Genomic DNA, 19,480 nt, shown 5'->3' on the forward strand with positions numbered 1-19,480 from the left:
CAAAAATTTGACCAACTGGGGACATTTGTTTAGTCCCAACAAGGTAAATGCTATTTCTAGGGGGTTTAGGGCTAAGGTTAGAATTAGTGTTAGGATTAGGTTTAGGGGCCAGGGTTAGTTTTAGGGTTAGGTTTTGGGGTTAGGGTGAAGGTTAAGGTTAGGGTTAGAGAATATAGGATTTTGAATGGGGCTGAATTGTGTCCCCACAAGGTTAGTTATACAAGACTGTGTGTGTGTGAGAGATAGATGGTTTCATCAGCCAATGATTGTCAAGCAAATAACTGCCAGTCTCACGGTAACTGACCGTTAATTAACATAAACACATTTAGCATCTCCTAGCTTCCTCACATCTCCTGGCTTCCACACAAGCCACTGATGCAGACCTTTGGAACAGCTACATTTTAAAAAGTCTAATACATCCATGTAATATAGCCTACACCTTCACAATGAATCCATTATTTATTTTAGACAGGTCTAAAGAAGCATGATATTAAGAAAATGTGGTCTATTTCAGAAGAACAGAATAGCATACTCTGAGTTGTCCTTATGTTAATCTGGCTATGCTAAATGGCTGTGGGCTACACTAGTTCATTTAGCAGACAAGATTTGCTTAGAATTCCGTGGCATTATTTTATAGTATGAAGAATACAATTGAACAAAGCTGAAATAAATAGAAAGGATATTTTCTCCAAACACACACGCGGCTATTCTGTGTTGAGTGGTTAACAAAGAAATAGGTACTCCTATATGCTTAATTTAGAGTTATTAATGTAACTTTAGTTGTTCTACAAACGTTGGGCTATATGTTTTGATTTTTAACACATTGTAAGGCTGCATGATGCGACTAATGATGATTTGAAAAAAGACGCTTGAAAGGCATGAGATCTGCTTTGTTTTTTGCGTAGGCTGTACACACTACATCAGTCCCTCATTCACAATTTGACAAGCACTTGATAATGCCTCAAATTTTCCGGCGGCATCCCCTTTGTGTGGCCATTAAGCACCCTAAAAAAATCTATGTCTTTTGCGTCCAGTGGCTGTTGTGCCCTTGGCCTGGAATGCTGCGTGCTCCGATGCACCTCTCACTCACATGGCTCTCCAGCAGTGATCTGGTCTTTCTCACAGGCTACAAGTGAAGACAGACACATCGGGACGCAACTGTGCGCGTCCTTATACAATTCCGAGATGCATATTGAAGGTATTGGGAAAACTGTCCATTTACTTTTCAACAGCCAAAAAGAAGAGTAGGCCACTATCAAAAGTGACCGTAAATGCATTATGCATGTATTGCATTTTTATGGTAAAAATTATCTTACTCAAACTTGGAACTCACGCATTGCTTATGTATGCCCGTTAGGCTCTGCACCCTTTGTAAAGCAGATTAATGTGCTTAATTTTAAGAAGTTATTGGCCCCTTTAGTTGTGATACAAACCTTATCAAAACATATAGGCGTATGGGCTAGGCTGCATGACATGTGCGACTATGATTTGAAAAAGTTAATTACATTTGCATCGATGTCAGAGTGATTAGAGCGACAATAAAGTGCTGAGTACCAGGCAGTTAGCAAGTTTGGTAGGCTACTAACAACCATCAGCAGCATCAGAGCTTGGAGAAGCCTAATTACCGTGACTAAACGGTCACATGGAATTTGACTGTCTACATGACTCGTGACCGCCGGTGTGGCAGTAATATGGTCGCCGCAACAGCCCTAATCATGATTCAATGTATGCCATGATCATAAGCACTTTCCATCTTCCAAAAACATTACATTGTGAGTGCCAAAGGGACATTAAAGTTGAGAGCAATGCTAACAAAGAAAAAACACCTGTGCTGGTTTATTGAAATAAATAATATCGTAAACAATGCTGGATAGCTATAAAAGATATGTTCCCATATTAACAGATATAAATATGTTTCATAATGAGAGTGAGTCCCATCCTGTGATGTGTGTTTACTAATGCAGAGAAACAGAGCCTTGTGGGGTTGCACACCAACTGTATGAGGCCAGTCACACGAGGGAGGGGTGAGAAGAGAAGAGAGTGAGGTAATGAAAGCAGTAAAAGTATACGAGCAGGAGCTGATAGACGATAATGGCCCACTTTAATAAGAATGGCTCCCTTCTTACACATCATCTCTTTGCCTGCTGCTCCTCAGCAGACGGGGAGGGAGTGGTGTGGAGGGTGCTGGCGTCACGCTGTCCATTCGGCTGCACAGACTGGACTGTCTCTACCAGGCTGCCACTGGGGAGCACCACGTACCTGGCTGCCATATCCTTGGGCTGCAGCTCCCTCAGGCCCTCCTTACTGTGCCAGATCCCATAGCCAAAATACACGAGCAGACCTGGAGAGGTGCAACACATACTGTTAATTGAATTTGAATATTCTAAAAAGCACCTGGTATTTGTTACAGCATTGGGTAGCACTTTTGAATATTGTTTGACTACATACAAACATACGCTTACATAATCAGAATCACACAGACATGTTGTTATTGTTATCATACTGTATGTGCAACTCTGTTGAGAACATACAGCTATAGCAGGAATATGGTGGTGCTTAACAGTCACCACAGCCTATAGACACATCTTGGCCAATCCCATCTGTGTGTTATGGTCACAACTTTCACCAGGGAAATTATTACTTAGACATGGCTTAGCCCAAGCCCCTGTCATGTCCAATATTCCCTGTGAAGCCAGTTAAATCTCTGTAGGCAGACAGGTGTGTTTAAATGGTTTACATGGTCCAGAAGACCTCTGAGCCCATACAGCCACTCATGTTTCCTTTTATGACAGCAAACTCTATAGCCAATTAACACCTTCTCACTGCCGCAGGTGTTGGCTAGAAAACTCACTGTCTCTTCAGGGGTTTACTTGGTGGGTTTACGCTCAAGAAACCTGCAGATGTTTTAATACAAACATGTACCATGTACAAAACCCTGTAGGTATAAAACCCTGTTTCGTATCCTGCTATTTATCATCAATCAGTATTAAGTAACCATACTATTTGTCGATCATTTAGGTTAAAAGGCACAGTATTTCAACCACTGAATGCAACCATTTCAGTTCTGCCTGACATGATGTTTGGCTTACAAGGCCTGTCTGTGCTACATAGCACATGGTCTTTACACAACACATATTTGTGCCATTAGCAGATGTAATCTTACCTGCAGCCACCCATACAGTAAAGCGGATCCAGGTCATGGGGCTGAGCTTCAGCATTAGGAACACATTCATGAGGATGCTTGCAGCAGGAATGAATGGGACCAAGGGTACCTAGAAAAATTACAACAACAAACAACCATACTGACATGCATTAAAATTTGTCAAATAGCCTTCCTCAATTCGATAAGTCTTAGTCATTGACAAAAAGGAAGCTGGAGAGCCAAAAAGACCACTAGTCTTTACTAAAAGATGAATAGAGCTTGGTTCACTTAATATAATTCAGCAGAATGAATAGGTTGGTGCCAGGGGGAACATGGGTCCTGCTTGAGCTCACAGAAACGTCTGCCTCTCAAATATGAGTCACAGAAACAGCTTTTATTTTATATGAGGAGCAGATCGACCACACAGCAGAGAGTGAGTGTCTTCTGGGACTCAGTCTAAGAGCTGGCTGATAATGTGGCTCCCTGAGTCCCTGTCTACTGGGCTATAGGCAGTCTGGGCTCTAGTCAGACTGGGCAGAGTTTATCACACCTGAAGTGTAGCGACAGCTAAAATTAGTCTGTGAGAGACTTGAAACTCATAAAGAGTAGTATCAGTTTACCATAGCTACATAAGAACTTAGGGAAATATAAAAGGCTGTTTGCTCAACATTATACAGATAATAACTAAAGCGAGGGTTTAGTTCTGCTTCCCTAACTTTATGAGTGGGCCCACACTATTCTATACAAGTGAAAGTCAACAAAGCTGTGAATGGCTTTGCATTTAAACTTTGGGCATATGAGCAGACATATAATACAAAAGTGAGAATCTGTTTGGCTCACCTGGAAGGTTTTGGTGTTGACATGAGGTTCATGGGCATATATGATGACCAGGCTGAGGAGGAAGGTCGAGCCAAACACCACTATTAGCACGGCGAAGCTCCACGTAGGCAGCTGAAGCTGGTTACTCCCAAACACAAACACGGCACAGAGGGACACTGAGCTCACCATCACCGCCAGCACAGAAAAGGCCACCACTTCCCCTGGCTCAAAGTCCCCCAGCAACCTGCCCAGGTAGGGCTCCCAGCGGGCCTTCAACACCCCTGGGGCACTCCGTTCCCTGGTATTCTGCATCTCCACCAGCTGCAGCTTGTCTGAGAAGGACTCATACTCCTTCAGCTCCCCACTGTCCTGAGCTATGATCTGAGACTCTGAGACTTCGGGCGAGGGCTCAGGGTTAGAGTTGGGGGACATGGTGGAGTTAGCCTTGGAACTGGTCCTCTCCTTCTCAGGCTGGAAGCGCAGCACGATGACACTGGCTGCCACAAAGGTGTAGGCCAGGAGGGTGCCGATGGACAGGAACTGGACCAGGGCCTCCAGGTCAAAGATGAGGGCCATGACGGCCATGAGGAGGCCAAACACCAAGATGGCATTAACAGGGACCTTGGTGACAGGGTTGACCTTGGCGAAGAAGGAGAAGAAGAGGCCATCTTCCGCCATAGCATAAACAATCCGAGGGAGAGAGAAGAGGTTGCTGAGTAGCACTGTGTTCATGGCTGGAAAAGGGGATGGAGAGAGAGTCACATTATTATCAGCGCAAGAGACCTACTGTATGAAGTAAAAATAAATAAAAGTCATACACATTTGCCCTTCAATCATTTATATCATCAACTAACCAAAATAAACTTAATGACATGATACATTGGTGTAGCCTCGTAATTACCAGACTGATTACTGCTGTGCTATCATGATTCCGTGGTAGCAAACCATTCATGTAAGCTTGCAACATCAGGTGGCTTGCGAGGCTAACATTGCTGTGGTTACAGTCTTTCAAGAGACACTTACCACAGATGGACCCTACTGCCACAATGTAGCCAGCCCAGCTGTAGCCTCGGCGGAAGAAGGCGTCAGACAGGGCTGAGTTTGGGTCGAGCGAGTGCCAAGGCACCATGAGAGTGAGGACTGTGGAGACCAGGATATAGGCTGTGGCGGCCATGCCCAGGGAAATGGCTGTGGCCATGGGAATGGCTCGCTGGGGGTTCTTTGCCTCCTCACTGGAGGCTGCAATCACATCAAAGCCAACAAATGCGTAAAAGCAGGTGGCTGTGCCCGCCATCACCCCATTGACACCGAACGGTGCAAAACCTCCTTCCTTCTGGCTCCAGTTGACTGGGTCGGCTAGCACGAAGCCAAACACCAAGATGAAGAGTATGACAACCAGACTAACGGCTGAGAAGATGTGGTTGAGCCAAGAGGAGACTCGCACTCCGAAGGTTATGAAGATGGTGGCAACAACTAGAATCCCAGCAGCCAGCAGGTCAGGGTAGTGGGCGATATAGGGAACATTCCACTTCATTATGTGGTTCTCTGTGTAGTTCTGGATGGTGTGGTTAAACATGGAGTCCAGGTAACCACTCCACGCCCGCGCCACCGCGGCTCCACCAATCATGTACTCCAACACTACGTTCCAGCCAATGAGAAAGGCCCAGATCTCTCCACAAGAAACATAGGTGAACATGTAGGCCGAGCCCGTTCTGGGAACACGAGCTCCGAACTCTGCATAGCAGAGGGCAGCCATCAGGGAGGCGATGCCTGCTATGAGGAAGGAGAGGACCACGGCAGGTCCAGCGGTGTCCTTGGCAACAGTGCCAGTCAGGACGTAGAGGCCAGAGCCCACCATGCCCCCAACACCCAGCAGGGCCAGGTCCACCATGGTCAGGCAACGCTTCATTGACGTCACCATCAAGTCATCATCCAGGGTCTTCAGTCGGTTCAGCCTCTGGCAGAAACGCACTGCAGGGATGCAGCCACGCCCGCAGGTCGCCATGGTTACAGGATCACACTCAGCAACTGGACAGGGTCTTATCAGTCAAGATGCTCAAACTGGATCCATTCTCCTCCTGATCGACTAACCTGAGAGACAAAAACACACATGCATACCATCATGCAGGGACAAAGCAGCCATCATTGAATTTGCCCTGAAGCCTGTGACTTCAGAGCAGGTAGGCAAAAGCAACTCAACTCATCCATCGATCACCTATCCACACTGCTGCCTGATGTCATATTGCTGATGATGCTGTGCTTTCCATGTCTGCCCTCATCAAAAGGTTGAAACAACATGTTCAGAATTGCAGACACATTTTTCGTATTTGCCTTATGTGGGGTAGCTTAATAAATGTCTATTGGGTCTATCTGAGTAATGTAAAACCTATAAATAAAGCTATAAAGTATGCAATTTAACAAATGTGATCGCTCTGTTTAAGACTGATTAATAACTGTCCACACTAAAGAGTTCAAACATCTGCTCTGAGTGTTTGACACGTCTTATATTCACTGGCAGTCCAATAGGCCTAATGATGGTAGGCCTGTTGGCTATTATATTCAGCTTCCTGTAATGAGACTGACTAGAAGTAGCCTAACCATATTCATACACAACTGTTTGGTTATGATTTAACGCTGCTGTACCAAAATCAATCATCAATGGACGTTTTATGTGATAGAATACATTTACAAATTGGACCATCGGTAGGCGGCTTTTTTGATGCACCGTTTCCGACAAACTGCGCGCGGCGAGCATATGGCGAGTTCTGCCTCAATGCTAGAAATACATTACGTAACGCTTTTATTCCCTAGAAATAAACACCAACACAAAGTGAAGCGACCCATACATCTGTCCTCCATAATAACCGGGGGATTCGTGTGTAATAGAATGAATGGCTTTATGTATACGTCGTTTTCACAAAATCCACATGAATAATTTAAAAGAAAATGGAAACTCATGCAAATATTATTCATGACAAACGGTAAGCTATTTCAATAAATCAATGGCTGACTATTCTATGACATTTTACGTTTTATATTGTTTTATTATGGCACAAACAAGGTGGTTCAATAGGTAGCCTATGGCAAGAGCCAGGTGAGAAACACAACCATTGCTGCTATTCTGCATATATAGTGTAATATAAAACGCTCTATTATGGTAACAAATTAATTTATTGGTTTACCTTGAATGCTGAATATTGCTTATCAGTAGCCTATCTCGGGCCGGGTTGATATCCCTTGAAGCTCAACGGAAGGGAGGAAGGTGGAGAACCAGAGGATAGTGAGCTGACCGAGCTCTCTTCTTAAAGGCACAGTACTGGTCTATTGTACATCTGATGACTATGGGATCAGCCATCAGACAAGCGTCGCATACCCCTTCTCAGACATTGCATGCATCATCAGTTCCTTGCCATCGACTGTATCACCGAATGACAGATTGCTATAACATAATATGGTTAGCCGAAACTTAAAATACTTATCCACAAGTTATAAAATCTGGAATAAGTCAGTAATGCCTGGGAAAAGGCACCCAAAAGGCCTGTGTACAACCAGTGTTTAAATGGATAGTTCAAGAAAATTCTAAAATTCCACAATGGTTTCCTTACCTTGTTAAAATGTATGGACAAGTTATGACAACAATCCATGCTTTTGGTTTAATTTCCCTGTTACTGTTTTCACATGCTAACGTTTTAACATAATGGCATAAATCCCATTCAAGTCATGGCACAGATATTAGCATTTTTCGTGCACCATCTCCAAATCATCTGAATGTATCTATAATTGATTGTGAAGCTCTACAAAGTCCCTTATAGATGTTTGAACATGATGCTGAAAAATGATAATATCGGTCCCATGACTTTAGCATGTGGAAACAGTGCCAAGGAAACTCAACCAAAGCACTGCCTGGTATGGCAACTGCTCGGCCTTCGACCGCAAGGCACTACAGAGGGTAGTGCGTATGGCCCAGTACATCACTGGGGCAAAGCTTCCTACTATCCAGGACCTCTATACTAGGCGGTGTCAGAGGAAGGCCCTAAAAATTGTCAAAGACTCCAGCCACCCTAGTCATAGACTGTTCTCTCTGCTACCGCATGGCAAGTGGTACCGGAGCGCCAAGTCTAGGTCCAAGAGGCTTCTAAACAGCAACCCCCCCCCCATTTATGCTGCTGCTACATATTACCTCAATTACCTCGACTAACCGGTGCCCCCGCACATTGACTCTGTAACAGTACCCCCTGTATATAGCATCGCTATTGTTATTTTACTGCTGCTCTTTAATTATTTGTTACTTTTATTTCTTATTCTTCTATTTTTTAGGTATTTTTTTAACTTCATTGTTGGTTAAGGGCTTGTAAGTAAGCATTTCACTGTAAGGTCTACACCTGTTGTATTCGGCGCATGTGACAAATACAATTTGATTTGATTTGATTGTTGTCATACAGTGCCTTCAGAAAGTATTCACACCCTTTTACTTTTTCCACATTTTCCACGTTGTGTTACAAAGTGGGATTAAAATGTATTTAATAGTCATTTTTTTGTCAACGATCTACACAAAATATTCTGTAATGTCAAAGTGGAAGACAAATTTGAACTTATTTTTAATTAATTAAAAATTACACTAATAGATTTTGATTAGATAAGTATTCAACCCCCTGAGTCAATACATGTTAGAATCACCTTTGGCAGTGATTACTTTCTGGGTCTTTCTGAGTCTTGTACAATATTTGCCCTTGTTCTTTTTTAAATTCTTCAAGCTCTGTGAAGTTGGTTGTTGATCATTACTAGACAGCCATAGATTTTCAAACTGATTTAAGTCAAAACTGTAACTAGGCCACTCAGGAAATTCAATGTCATCTTGGTAAGTAACGTCACTGTATATTTGGCCTTGCGTATTAGGACTTTGCAAGTGCTTGAATCGATTCCATTTCTTCATCCCCAAAAACTCCCCTAGTCCTTGCCGATGACAAACATACCCATAACATGATGCAACCACCACCATGTTTGAAAATATGAAGATTGGTACTCAGTGATGTGCTGTGTTGGATTTTTCCCAAACACAATGCTTTATATTCAGGACAAAAAGTTCATTTCTTTGCCAATTTTTGTTGCAGTATTGCCTTATTGCAAACAGGATCCATGTTATTGAATATTTTAATTCTGTACAAACTTCCTTATTTTCACTGTCATTTAGGTTAGTATTGTGGAGTAACTACAATGTTGTTGATCCATCCTCAGTTTTCTCCTACCGCAGCCATTTAACTCTGTCACTGGTTTAAAATCACCATTGAGGGGCCTCCTGAGTGGCGCAGCGGTCTAAGGCACTGCATCGTGGTGCTTGAGGCGTCACTACAGACCCCAGGCTGTGTCACAACTGGTGTGACCGGGAGTCCCATAGTGCTGCGCACAATTGGCCCAGCGTCGTCCGGGTTAGGGGAGGGTTTGGCCGGGGGGGCTTTATTTGGCTCATCGCGCTCTAGCGACTCCTTGTGGTGGGTCAGGCGCCTGCAGGCTGACTTCAGTTGTCAGTTGAACAGTGCTTCCTCCGACACATTGGTGCGGCTGCCTTCCGGGTTAAGCAGGCGGTGTTAAGAAGCGCGGTTTGGCGGGTCATGTTTCACATGACTCGACCTTCGCCTCTCCCGAGCCCGTTTGCAGCGATGAAACAAGATCATAATTAGATATCATGAAATTGGGGAGAAAAAGGTGTTAAAATACAATTGAAAAAAACATTTAAATCACCATTGGCCTCATGGTGAAATCCCTGAGCGGTTTCCTTTATCTCCTTCAACTGAATTTGGAAGGATGCCTGTATCTTTTAAGTGACTGGGTGTATTGACCCACCATCCAAAGTGTAATTATTAACTTCACCATGCTCGAAGAAATATTCAATGTCCGTTGTTTGCGATTGGAAAAGCTCCCTGGTCTTTGTTGTTGAATCTGACATTTCAACTTTTCATTTTATATTAATTTGTAAAAATGTCTGAAAACATTTCACTTTGACATTATGGGGTATTGTGTATAGATGACATTACAAGATGACATGGCTTCATACACTGGGTTGTTCTGAACATAATGAGCCTTTGTCTATTGTGAAGAAAATTGGCCGTGGAACATGCACCTGAATGCACTCATGAATCCATTCCATGCGCACCAAAATTATCTGCTTCTTTGAATTGCCTTGTGAAATCCTAACACTAAGATTGGATTTTATAACTTAGCTAGTCATGTAGGCAATAGAACAAGCTTTCAAATGATTCCCACCTGACTCAGATTGCAATTTATAATGGACTGTTTTTAGATTGTGTAAACCACAAGTTATTGTATGATGGCTGGGATGCAGGGCTGTGTTCCAAACAAAACAAATACAAGTGTGCTTGCTCTGGTTCCTCAATTGCACAGCTAAGAGATCAAAAAAGCACCTTATAGTTGAAGATTATTCTTTGAGTCATAAAAGTGCATTGAAATGACTTAGGAACTGTGAACATTTTGGAGAGATGTGTTGCCACAGTCCGGCACCAGTTAGACCCTCACTCTAACCCTTGTCATTTCCGTGTCTTATGTTGCACCTACCCCACATTTTCAATTAATATTCTTATGTTACTGAATGTATCCAGAGTATTTTAAGATTTCATTATTAACAAATACAGTGAAAAGTACAGAAAATGTAAAATGCACATTAAATCAACAGTGCAATGTTTGAATTCAGCTGTGTGTCAGGTGAACTATTGTGTCCTCACCTTAAGTCTAATAATTTTCTCATAATCTCCAAATTCTTCCATTTGAATTGCCACCGTGGTTATGCATATGCTTTCATATTTCTTCTGTAAGAAACATTTAAATGTAGCTCTATCCATATAGGCCAAAGCTGTCAGAAGTATTCATCTACCATAGTAACTCATAACTGGATGCTACAGTATCAGAATGCAAATTATATTCAAGTCCTCTATGTATACTACTAGTCAATTGTAATACCTTTTAACCAATGTAGGTTGACCCTATTGTCACCGACTAGACTAATAATGAAACAGGAGTCACAATCAAAGTAAATTGACTTTATTTCATGAACACACATTTTACAGTGGCCAAAATCATGGTAAACATGTAATGTTGATAAACATGAATTGAAAATAATAATTTCATGACATCACAAACATGATAACTTGGATGAATAATATGAATGATTTCCATTTTTTATCTGTGAGTGAGTGGGAACACAAATAGAAACATATCTACAGCCTTCAGTGATTCTTCAAATTCCTGCACTCTCATCAGGGCCCCATTGCCATCCAGAACCAGTGATTTCTACATAGAATCACAAAGCAATACAACTTCTTGGTTTCCATGTGCATTTAAGGGAACACACAGCTCCTGAGGACATGAACCTGAACCCTGAGCCCCGCTCAAGTGCTCACTAACAAGAGGACAGGATTCTCTTTGAAGTGTCTATCCACTCTAGGATATGCTCTTCAGTGTCCAGTGCTTTATTTAACACAATCAGACCCTGTCTGTGTGTGTGTGTCTGTCTCATGACAGAACTCCTGACTGGGACTCTTTCTGTTGAAGTTTAAGGATCAGTTCAAGCAGGTTAATCTGCATCGTCAGCTCCTGCAATGACAAGAATGGAACATGAAATCTCCCGAGTCATTACAGACCTACTACTACACTGGACATGCAACTTTTGCCGGGTATGAGCTGCTAGTGACGCGTGCCGATTGCTGTCAATGAAGCCTGCTACACTGGCTGCGTGAGCAGTGCATTCCCGCAAAACCAAGAATGCGTTAAGCTGCTCACGCCCAAAATCATTTTTATGTCTCTGTGTGCATTATGAAGGATGTTAGAGGTAGTTTTGCTAACTAGCGTTAGCGCAATAACTGGAAGCCTACAGGTACGTAGGAGGTATAAAAACTGTTTCATTGCTGGAATCTTGCAGTATTCCTTTAACGTGGCTGGTGCTCTGCTTGCACTGACTGCCTCCAGGATATGCTTCCAGTGAAGCAGCTAAAAACCCACAATAATTTGTCTACACCTGCAGCATAACAGGTCTGTTACAATGGTGGAACGAGAGAGCCTCTACCACCATCTACTGGAAATGTTTCTGCACTGCAATCTGTGTTTCACCCCCTGATCCCAATGGAAGTGTACTTAGCTTTCAACACCTCAAACGGTACAACAAATCATTTCTCTAGAATTCAAGGCAATACATTTACCTAAATAAATCAGGATTATGTCAACATTAGAATGGTAAAAAACTAAAATCTACCATATTATTTGATATAACCAGATGTCTGGTTATGAGCTTATGTAGAGGCACACAATGACATTGAACCATTATGTTTCATGCATCTGCCATATGCACAAGAATGTACATTTACAAAGTGTTGATTCACCTGGGGATTGGTGGTTATGTAAAACCCTGGGACTCCAGCCATCTCCAAGGTGTTCTGCTGGTCTATCACCTTTTGGTCCATCTCCACCACAATCTTCTCATCCATCATCCTTTGCTCCTCTCTCACTCGGATCTCCAGAGCCTGATAGAGACAATCATAATGTCCTCAGAAATGATCAACATAATTTAACTCTGTGGCTGTGATATAGAAGGATGGATGTTTCGATAACATGTGAAAAACGAATAGAACAGCACATCAACAACAACAAAAAGACTAATAAAATGGCATGATGCTCTGTCAATTCCATACCTCAGTTTCTCCTTGTTGATTGGTTTTCATAACTGCAAGGTTGTGGGACTTGCAAACCTGTAGGGCTTCTTTATGCTTACGAACCAAATCCTGCTTGAGTGCTGGGCATGAGGAAGAGAATAGAGACATTGTAAGGTCAAAGGACCTCAGATCCCTAGTATAATGGGCACACCAACATACACTCAAATGGTTATTTTTTTCTCTCATAAGATAGAACATGTGAAACCTAAAGAGAGACACACACACCTCGATGCTCACAGTGCAGCTTTTGTCTCTGGTTGTACAGATTCCTCTCAGTCAGGTGCTGGATGTCCAGGAGTCCCTGTACTATATCATACACTGTTCCATCGATGAGTGCCTGAGCCAGGTCACTCAGTGTGGTGTAGGACAGGCGCTGCTGAAAGGAGCTGGACATGGGGGAGAAATAGTTAAACAGATTTGTTTCTGGAGGTCAAGTCTAGTTTCTGTAACGCCTGGGGTGTATTCACTGGGAACCAAACAGACTGAAACAGGGATGGGACTACCTGAACTACCTTAAATTCTGACATGCCTCTGACATCCAACATCTGTAGAGATCTTATATGCACTCATGGTTCCTAGTTATGTGGAGAATCTCAATTGCTTTAACTTGATTCCTCGCATCCTCACCTTCTCAAATAATAAATGGAAAGGGACCATTCGGTGGGTTTTTAGATGGACGCGAGGAAAGAAGACGCGAGGAATAAGGTGAATGCAATTGAGATTCCCATAGGGCTAGGTTGGGCTGGTTACCTGGGCAAATCTTTGACAAGGGTTTGTAGTTCTGAAAGTAAGTAGTAATGTCTCTCTTGTTGTTTTGTAGAATCATTCTGCTCTTCGTAAACCGCAGGATAACTCTCCATTTTCTGAAGTGAAGTCAAAGAACCATATCAATCACCAAAATCCATAATATTTACACCAGAAGGTCGATGTTTTTAGCTATCCCCGAGCTATCTTTCGAAAAATCAAGGGAGCCCAAAGGAATTCCGAGTCATGAATAAGTCAGCAATCCATCATGCTAGCTAGTTAGCTTCACTCTGAGCCAAAGCACAGGTTATTATCAAACCCTTTACCGTAAAAGCGTAGATGAACCACATACTTACTAAGTTACCTAGCTACAGTTATTTCCTTTAGACGTTCATCAAAAGGTAGTATACACAATGTATCGTGCATTTCTGCTGTAGCCTAGCAAACAGTCAGGTAAGCGGCTGATGCTCTGTGGAAGGACCCTAACAAAAGGTTTGTTGTCTATAAGATGCCTGCTTGTAATTCATCTTTTCATATGATTTTTATTTAATGTCATTTTTGTTATCAATCTTAGTATGTATAATATTAGGAAAGATAAATATTTAAATTGAACTTAACTATAATTTTACACAAACAAAAGCGAGTTAGGGGGCGCGAGAACTTGCAGAAGTTAAATTCGTCCGCTAGATGGCGTGCGCCGCACACTGTCTGTCAATCGAGTAAGGTGAAGATGCAACAAGGCGAGCAGCTGAGCATCGCTAATGACTTGAGGATGCTTGTGTTCGCAACTGTGGTTGACCGTGTCATGTGTGTTTTTTCGGCAGGTAGTGCAGGTTAATGAGACTCCAATGAAGCTTAAAGATGTATAGTTTGTTAAAGTAGCTACTATGATCTACATTTTTTTCATTAAAATAGGTGTCTACAAATCGTATCTGGAAATTCGAAAATACGCATAGGATGATTATTTTCTTCAAAGGACCATAATGAGGAAAGTAACGTTAAATGTCAGTCAGAAAATATAGATTTGTTTATTGGCACGATACTTTAGATATATAAAACATTTGGTTGTTTCCACACAAACATTTAAAAACAATGTTTGTTTGCCTACACTGGCCTTACGCTTATACGTTTGCAACGTGACTGTTAATTATATATCTAAACCTGTACAATACAAACGATACAACATTGATTAACATGGGCTCGACGCGCCGTCACGCGCAAAAGGTGCCAGAAATTAAGAGAACACACTTGCTGATGAGGGGAGCACGGTAGTAAGGATCGCGGATGGGCAGATGAAAACAAGTGGCAAAACCACTCTCTGTCAGAAATGGCCAAAAACACATCCCTATATTTCCGTATTGTAGAGGGCAGGAGCCTACCAGCCAAAGACGTGTGAGTATTTCGTAATTGTAATCATGCAACAGGCAGCAATTACTCCTATTTGCTTATTTATAGGTGTCTCGTTGTGTGAAGTACACTTATAGGACGTACACTTGTTTGAAGTAAAGAATACCTTTGATTTACAGATTAGTGTATTAAAAATGAGTATACTTGACAGGTTCTCTAAGAAATGTCTATCAATAAGTTCTTAAGCAAATAATAAGTGAAGAGATATCTGTAGGTTTCCTCTCCCACTGGGAACACGCAGGTTGAATCAACGTTGTTTCCACGTAATGTCATACGTTGAACCAACGTGGAACAGATGTTGAATTGACCTCTGTGCACAGTGGGCTTCTACCTTAATTCCATTAGATATATTTAACTTTTTTTTTTTTTATCTCTGAAGCTCTGGGACCAGTGACCCATATTGCATTGTAAAAGTGGACAATGAAGTTGTGGCCAGGTGAGTCCATCAAGTCCTATGCGTTCTTGTTTTGTTTGCTACTTAATTTGACTTTTTTATGATCATAAATGCTATTGATAAGTGGGCTATACGGTTACTTTAGAATTTCATGTAACAGCAAGTGGCATGCTGCTGCCAAGAACATGAAAACTGATGTACATAAGGGGACAACTGTAAATGCAAAAATATTTATCAGTTCAAAGGAAACTATTGTATCCTATCATGTTGTCCTTACTCTAGACTATACAAAACCTATGATTACCCTTGCACACACGTTGAATTCAAAACTGGATGAGAACAGAATGTATGATGAGGGAGTGGTGTGTGATTACTGATCAGGACTGTGGTGTTCTTAGCTTGAGCCCCCCAAGCCCATGAGAACCTGATCCAGGGCTTGCCTTTAGGACACCAGCAGGTAACCATGGTTCAGGCAGTGCATTGCCCTGTTTTCGGCTGTGTGTGTCTCCACACAAGCAATGGTGTAAGTTTGTGTTTGATATTCAGGGGTCGGGGTCAGTGGTTTTCGGTGTCAGTTCACCCCTCTAGGGTGTCCGAGGTCCCCCTGGTGTTAAAAAAGCTTTGAAATTTATTTCTGGTGAATTCTGAAGGGAAAATACATTCAAAAATGTCCTGATCATTTGGTCAATATACCCTAATAACAACAAACTCAGAAAGTCACCACCACAACCCTTCTTTAACTACATTTAAAAAGTCAAAACCCATTATTGTATTTGTGTACTCTTAACCACATGGTCTTCAATAACACATTTCTTATACCCAATTAACATCGAAGGAGTCAAGGCAATCTGAGTCGAAACGTCTTACTTGGTTACACAACTCAAATTCTCACCTGATGACTTGTTCGTCCTCTCCTTGCCTCAACATGGGTGGTGCTCTCTCTCACTCTCTGTATTGCGTGTCTTTGAACAATCCCATAATCGTATAACCAAATACCATTATCACATGACAAAAATTGCTGGACTTAACAGTGATGGGGTTAGCTTATTAACATGAATTAGATTAGCAAAGTTATTAAGTTATTGTCTGGCAATATGTATAGCTAGTTAGCTGACTACGTAGTACCAGTCTATTGAATTGTACAGTGTAGTTAGCTATACCTATTGCCAGACAGTAAATAAATAATAGTGAATAAAAGCAGAATCAAATTAATGTTAATAAGCCAACATTTACTTACAGTCCTCTGCACTCCCCCAAAATCTTATGTCCTGCACTTTTCTCCTCTTTGGAATTGGCACCTCCATTAAAGTGGAACTGACAGCGTTTTAGCAACATGAAATCTTGTTAAAATCTGTTAATATAAACCCCCATGAAGAATGACAATTTTTTACATGTTCTGACAAGCGAGCACTTAGATATGGTAATTTTCATAAATTCATAGAATGTTTGGGAATGACATATGCTAAGGCATTTGTGAAAAATCTATAGAATCTAGTGGGAAAATGGCAGAGCAATTGGACAATTAATAGACACTGCAGTAAATAAAACTGAATACAAACATGTTTTGTCCTGGACTGGACTCTATGCAGACTGGTGCGCAATTTCCAATCAGAGCTAGTTGGCCTATATGCAAATAAGCCATTTGCCACAAGGGCCTGCCGTCATTTACTTTGAACTGGACTGTGTGTTTGTTTACAGGCAGTAGCAACAGCGAGACTTTAGATCATTTAAACACATTTGCCAAAAGCCACAAAATACACCTGAATGGATTTCTGCAAATACGTATGTAAATACCACGGGAGTCCTCTTACATTTAGGAACTTCACAGTACTATAGATCAAGCAACCATGAACAGGTAGGCTCTCTCTCCCTCAGTTGCCTATGCACATCAACAACTAATGCTAGCCAGAGTGAGATGAGCTAAAATCTAACGAGGGAACTCAGACCCTCTGAAACGTTTTCAGCTAGTTGGCCGTCAAAATTGCACAGATAAACGATGGGGAATAGTAGCCTGCTCTTCCTTCTGCAGCTTGCCTACCAATGCATGCTTGTCCCAATCCACTTTTTGACAACTGAATGGGATCTTGCTTGCATGCCAAATACATTTGATTGACAACTAAGATATGCTAACTGGATAAGTCAATTCACATTTCTTGCTAGCTAACCAAATGATACATGCTTCCCCAGTTGTAGCCACTGAAAAATGAAATGAGGGGAAAAGTCGGTCAGTCAACCACTCCTCCAATGACATCCTCCCAGCAGCTAGCTAGCTAACGTTAGGCTCCGTGTTTTTAGCTTGCTAAATAAATAGCTACTCTAGCCTAGGGGTGTCAAACTCGATCAGTGCACGGGTCGTATTGGGGGGGAAAACTAATTCGCGGGCCAGACATAGCCTATTTGTTTTGATAAAAAACTTGCAACTGCGACCCAAACTGGCCATTGCTATGTTTTTCAAAAAAAAGATGGTCCTTTATAATGTCCACTTAGGTACATAGGATACTGTATATAGCATTTTTACATGTTAAAACAAAATAAGCGATACATAATATTTATCCAGTCTTTGCTGCTATGCTTGCATATGTGCATAATATGCTGCTACCTTAATAATATACAAATATTTAATAATTCCAAATAACAAAAATGTAGCTCTAGGTTGTTGTAACGTTTGAAAAATATGTCAAATTTTTTTTTTGCACTGCATGGATCACCGGTGCGGTTGAATGCAGCATTGTTGTATGGTTCGCTCAAAATGTATTGTAGTTGTGTAGCCAGCCTAGGCTACTTCTCAAATGTTGCTGTAATATACCTACATGTTTCTCCTTTGTATTGTATTTTGTTGCAGGTTTTGTGTTTTGATATTCATTGTCAAGCTTTAAAAACTGAAGCCAGACTGCAACATTTTAGTGGGCTATTTAGGACTGTGACTGTACACTTTCCCTCCGAGGCGTGCTGTAAACGGCGCTTTAAACAGTGCTTTAAAGGGACAAACAAAAGCAGCACAATTTAAGTTCAATTCACCGATGTGAGCGCATCAGGCTATAATTTCATAAAGTAAATGACTCAACTGTTGACTCGTTTGTGTATCCTATTTGGAACTCAGACCTTGTGTTTGACACGTACGCTAGCCTATTAGCAGGGTTGGGTAGGTTACTTTCTAAGTGTAATCCGCTACAGCTACTAGTTACCTGTCAAATTTGAAATCAGTAACGTAACTTTTGGATTACCCAAACTCAGTAACGTAATCTGATTACATCCAGTTACTTTAAGATAACATTTCCCGTAATAGGCATTACAAGAAGACACAAATGTATGTTACCAATTGAACGACATCTATTGCAGGATAAGTCAATGTTAAAGTTTACATAGCTGGCCATATATGGATGTTAAATATTACTTTATGGGCCTGGCGATCCCTCAGACAGAACCCCGACGTCCATTCACACGCACCTCCTTGGCCATAATCGTCCCCTACCTCCACCTTCACTTTCGGATTCCCTCGAAGCATTTTCAATCCCGTTCTCACCTACGGTAGCTTGCCACATAAGTCAGCTAGCTAGCTGGCTAACTTGTATCAACGTTTTTACTTCTGACACCAAGTAATGACCTGACTAGATCATAAATGAACAATTGTCCAGACAGAGGCTTGAGTTTGCGAATTGACGGTTTATTAAACCAACTTTACACAGGCTACTGTTTGGGCCGTAGCACACGCCAAATAGATGACAGATAACCACAAGCCAATCGTGACCTCTCTTGTGAAGCCCAGACGTAGAGAGAGAGAACAAAGGCTGAACCTGTCTTAACTTCCAATGCTCCACCCCCCTGCCCAACCCCCCTCCACGCCACTCCGCCAACCACCAGGATGCCCGGCATCAGAACATTCCAGGCATTCCGTGATTGGCAGATAGCAGTGATTGACATGTCGGACCCCGCGAACACGGGTACTGTCAGTACAACACAACCACCTCCTAGCCTAACACATAACACACAGCGTCTGTGCGGGTCGCTGGTGTTCTAGCTGAAGTATATGTTCATTAAAAGTAGTAACCTACGCCCCGTTTGTCATATATAAGGAACAAACATAACAATCTATACTTCCAAATTTCCGAGTCCTATTCTTGAATATCAAGGGGTATAACATTTATTGGAATGACTGGAATTCGAAGAGACTTTGGTTTTTAATGTTAAGATATAATTTAATCGTATTATTATATTGTAGTAGAAAGTGATGGGTTAGAAGAAGTCTACATAACCAAG

General features: G+C 41.8%; 3 protein-coding genes across 3 annotated transcripts in view; 1 reads left to right on the forward strand and 2 right to left on the reverse strand.

Annotated features, from left to right (window-relative positions):
• Window positions 1-7,240, reverse strand: LOC111957442 (cationic amino acid transporter 4). The gene is made up of 5 exons (XM_023978266.3): window positions 7,144-7,240; window positions 4,985-6,052; window positions 3,983-4,695; window positions 3,164-3,272; window positions 1-2,341 (listed from the first exon to the last, which is right to left on the reverse strand). Exons 2-5 carry the CDS (start codon window positions 5,964-5,966, stop codon window positions 2,130-2,132), a joined length of 2,016 nt encoding a protein of 671 aa, XP_023834034.1. The 5' UTR covers window positions 5,967-6,052; window positions 7,144-7,240; the 3' UTR covers window positions 1-2,129.
• A 3,758-nt stretch (window positions 7,241-10,998) lies between these two features.
• dgcr6 (DiGeorge syndrome critical region gene 6) lies at window positions 10,999-13,916 on the reverse strand. The gene is made up of 6 exons (XM_023979071.2): window positions 13,779-13,916; window positions 13,429-13,541; window positions 12,904-13,064; window positions 12,658-12,758; window positions 12,349-12,489; window positions 10,999-11,566 (listed from the first exon to the last, which is right to left on the reverse strand). The coding sequence occupies exons 2-6, from the start codon at window positions 13,536-13,538 to the stop codon at window positions 11,486-11,488; spliced, it is 594 nt and encodes a 197-aa protein (XP_023834839.1). The 5' UTR covers window positions 13,539-13,541; window positions 13,779-13,916; the 3' UTR covers window positions 10,999-11,485.
• A 217-nt stretch (window positions 13,917-14,133) lies between these two features.
• LOC111957953 (rasGAP-activating-like protein 1) overlaps window positions 14,134-19,480 on the forward strand; it is a 55,463-nt gene continuing 50,116 nt past the window's right edge. The window contains exons 1-2 of the mRNA XM_023979070.2: window positions 14,134-14,814; window positions 15,209-15,265. Coding sequence (XP_023834838.1) covers window positions 14,750-14,814; window positions 15,209-15,265 — 122 coding nt within the window. The 5' untranslated portion in view covers window positions 14,134-14,749. The remainder of the gene's footprint in view (window positions 14,815-15,208; window positions 15,266-19,480) is intronic.

Source organism: Salvelinus sp. IW2-2015, linkage group LG33 (genome assembly GCF_002910315.2).
Source record: "Salvelinus sp. IW2-2015 linkage group LG33, ASM291031v2, whole genome shotgun sequence".
Taxonomy (NCBI): domain Eukaryota; kingdom Metazoa; phylum Chordata; class Actinopteri; order Salmoniformes; family Salmonidae; genus Salvelinus; species Salvelinus sp. IW2-2015.

What these genes read in the sequence shown, in the direction of transcription:
- LOC111957442 (XM_023978266.3), bottom strand. Translation starts at nt 5,966, where the DNA reads ATGGCGACCTGCGGGCGTGGCTGCATCCCTGCAGTGCGTTTCTGCCAG. An exon ending in GGCAGTAGGGTCCATCTGTG is followed by an intron (nt 4,696 to 4,984) that starts GTAAGTGTCTCT and finishes CCCCTTTTCCAG; the next exon opens with CCATGAACACAGTGCTACTC. An exon ending in TACTGTATGGGTGGCTGCAG is followed by an intron (nt 2,342 to 3,163) that starts GTAAGATTACAT and finishes GCACCTCTCCAG; the next exon opens with GTCTGCTCGTGTATTTTGGC.
- dgcr6 (XM_023979071.2), bottom strand. Translation starts at nt 13,538, where the DNA reads ATGGAGAGTTATCCTGCGGTTTACGAAGAGCAGAATGATTCTACAAAA. An exon ending in CTTGTCAAAGATTTGCCCAG is followed by an intron (nt 13,065 to 13,428) that starts GTAACCAGCCCA and finishes CCCCATGTCCAG; the next exon opens with CTCCTTTCAGCAGCGCCTGT. An exon ending in ACATAACCACCAATCCCCAG is followed by an intron (nt 11,567 to 12,348) that starts GTGAATCAACAC and finishes TTGTCATTGCAG; the next exon opens with GAGCTGACGATGCAGATTAA.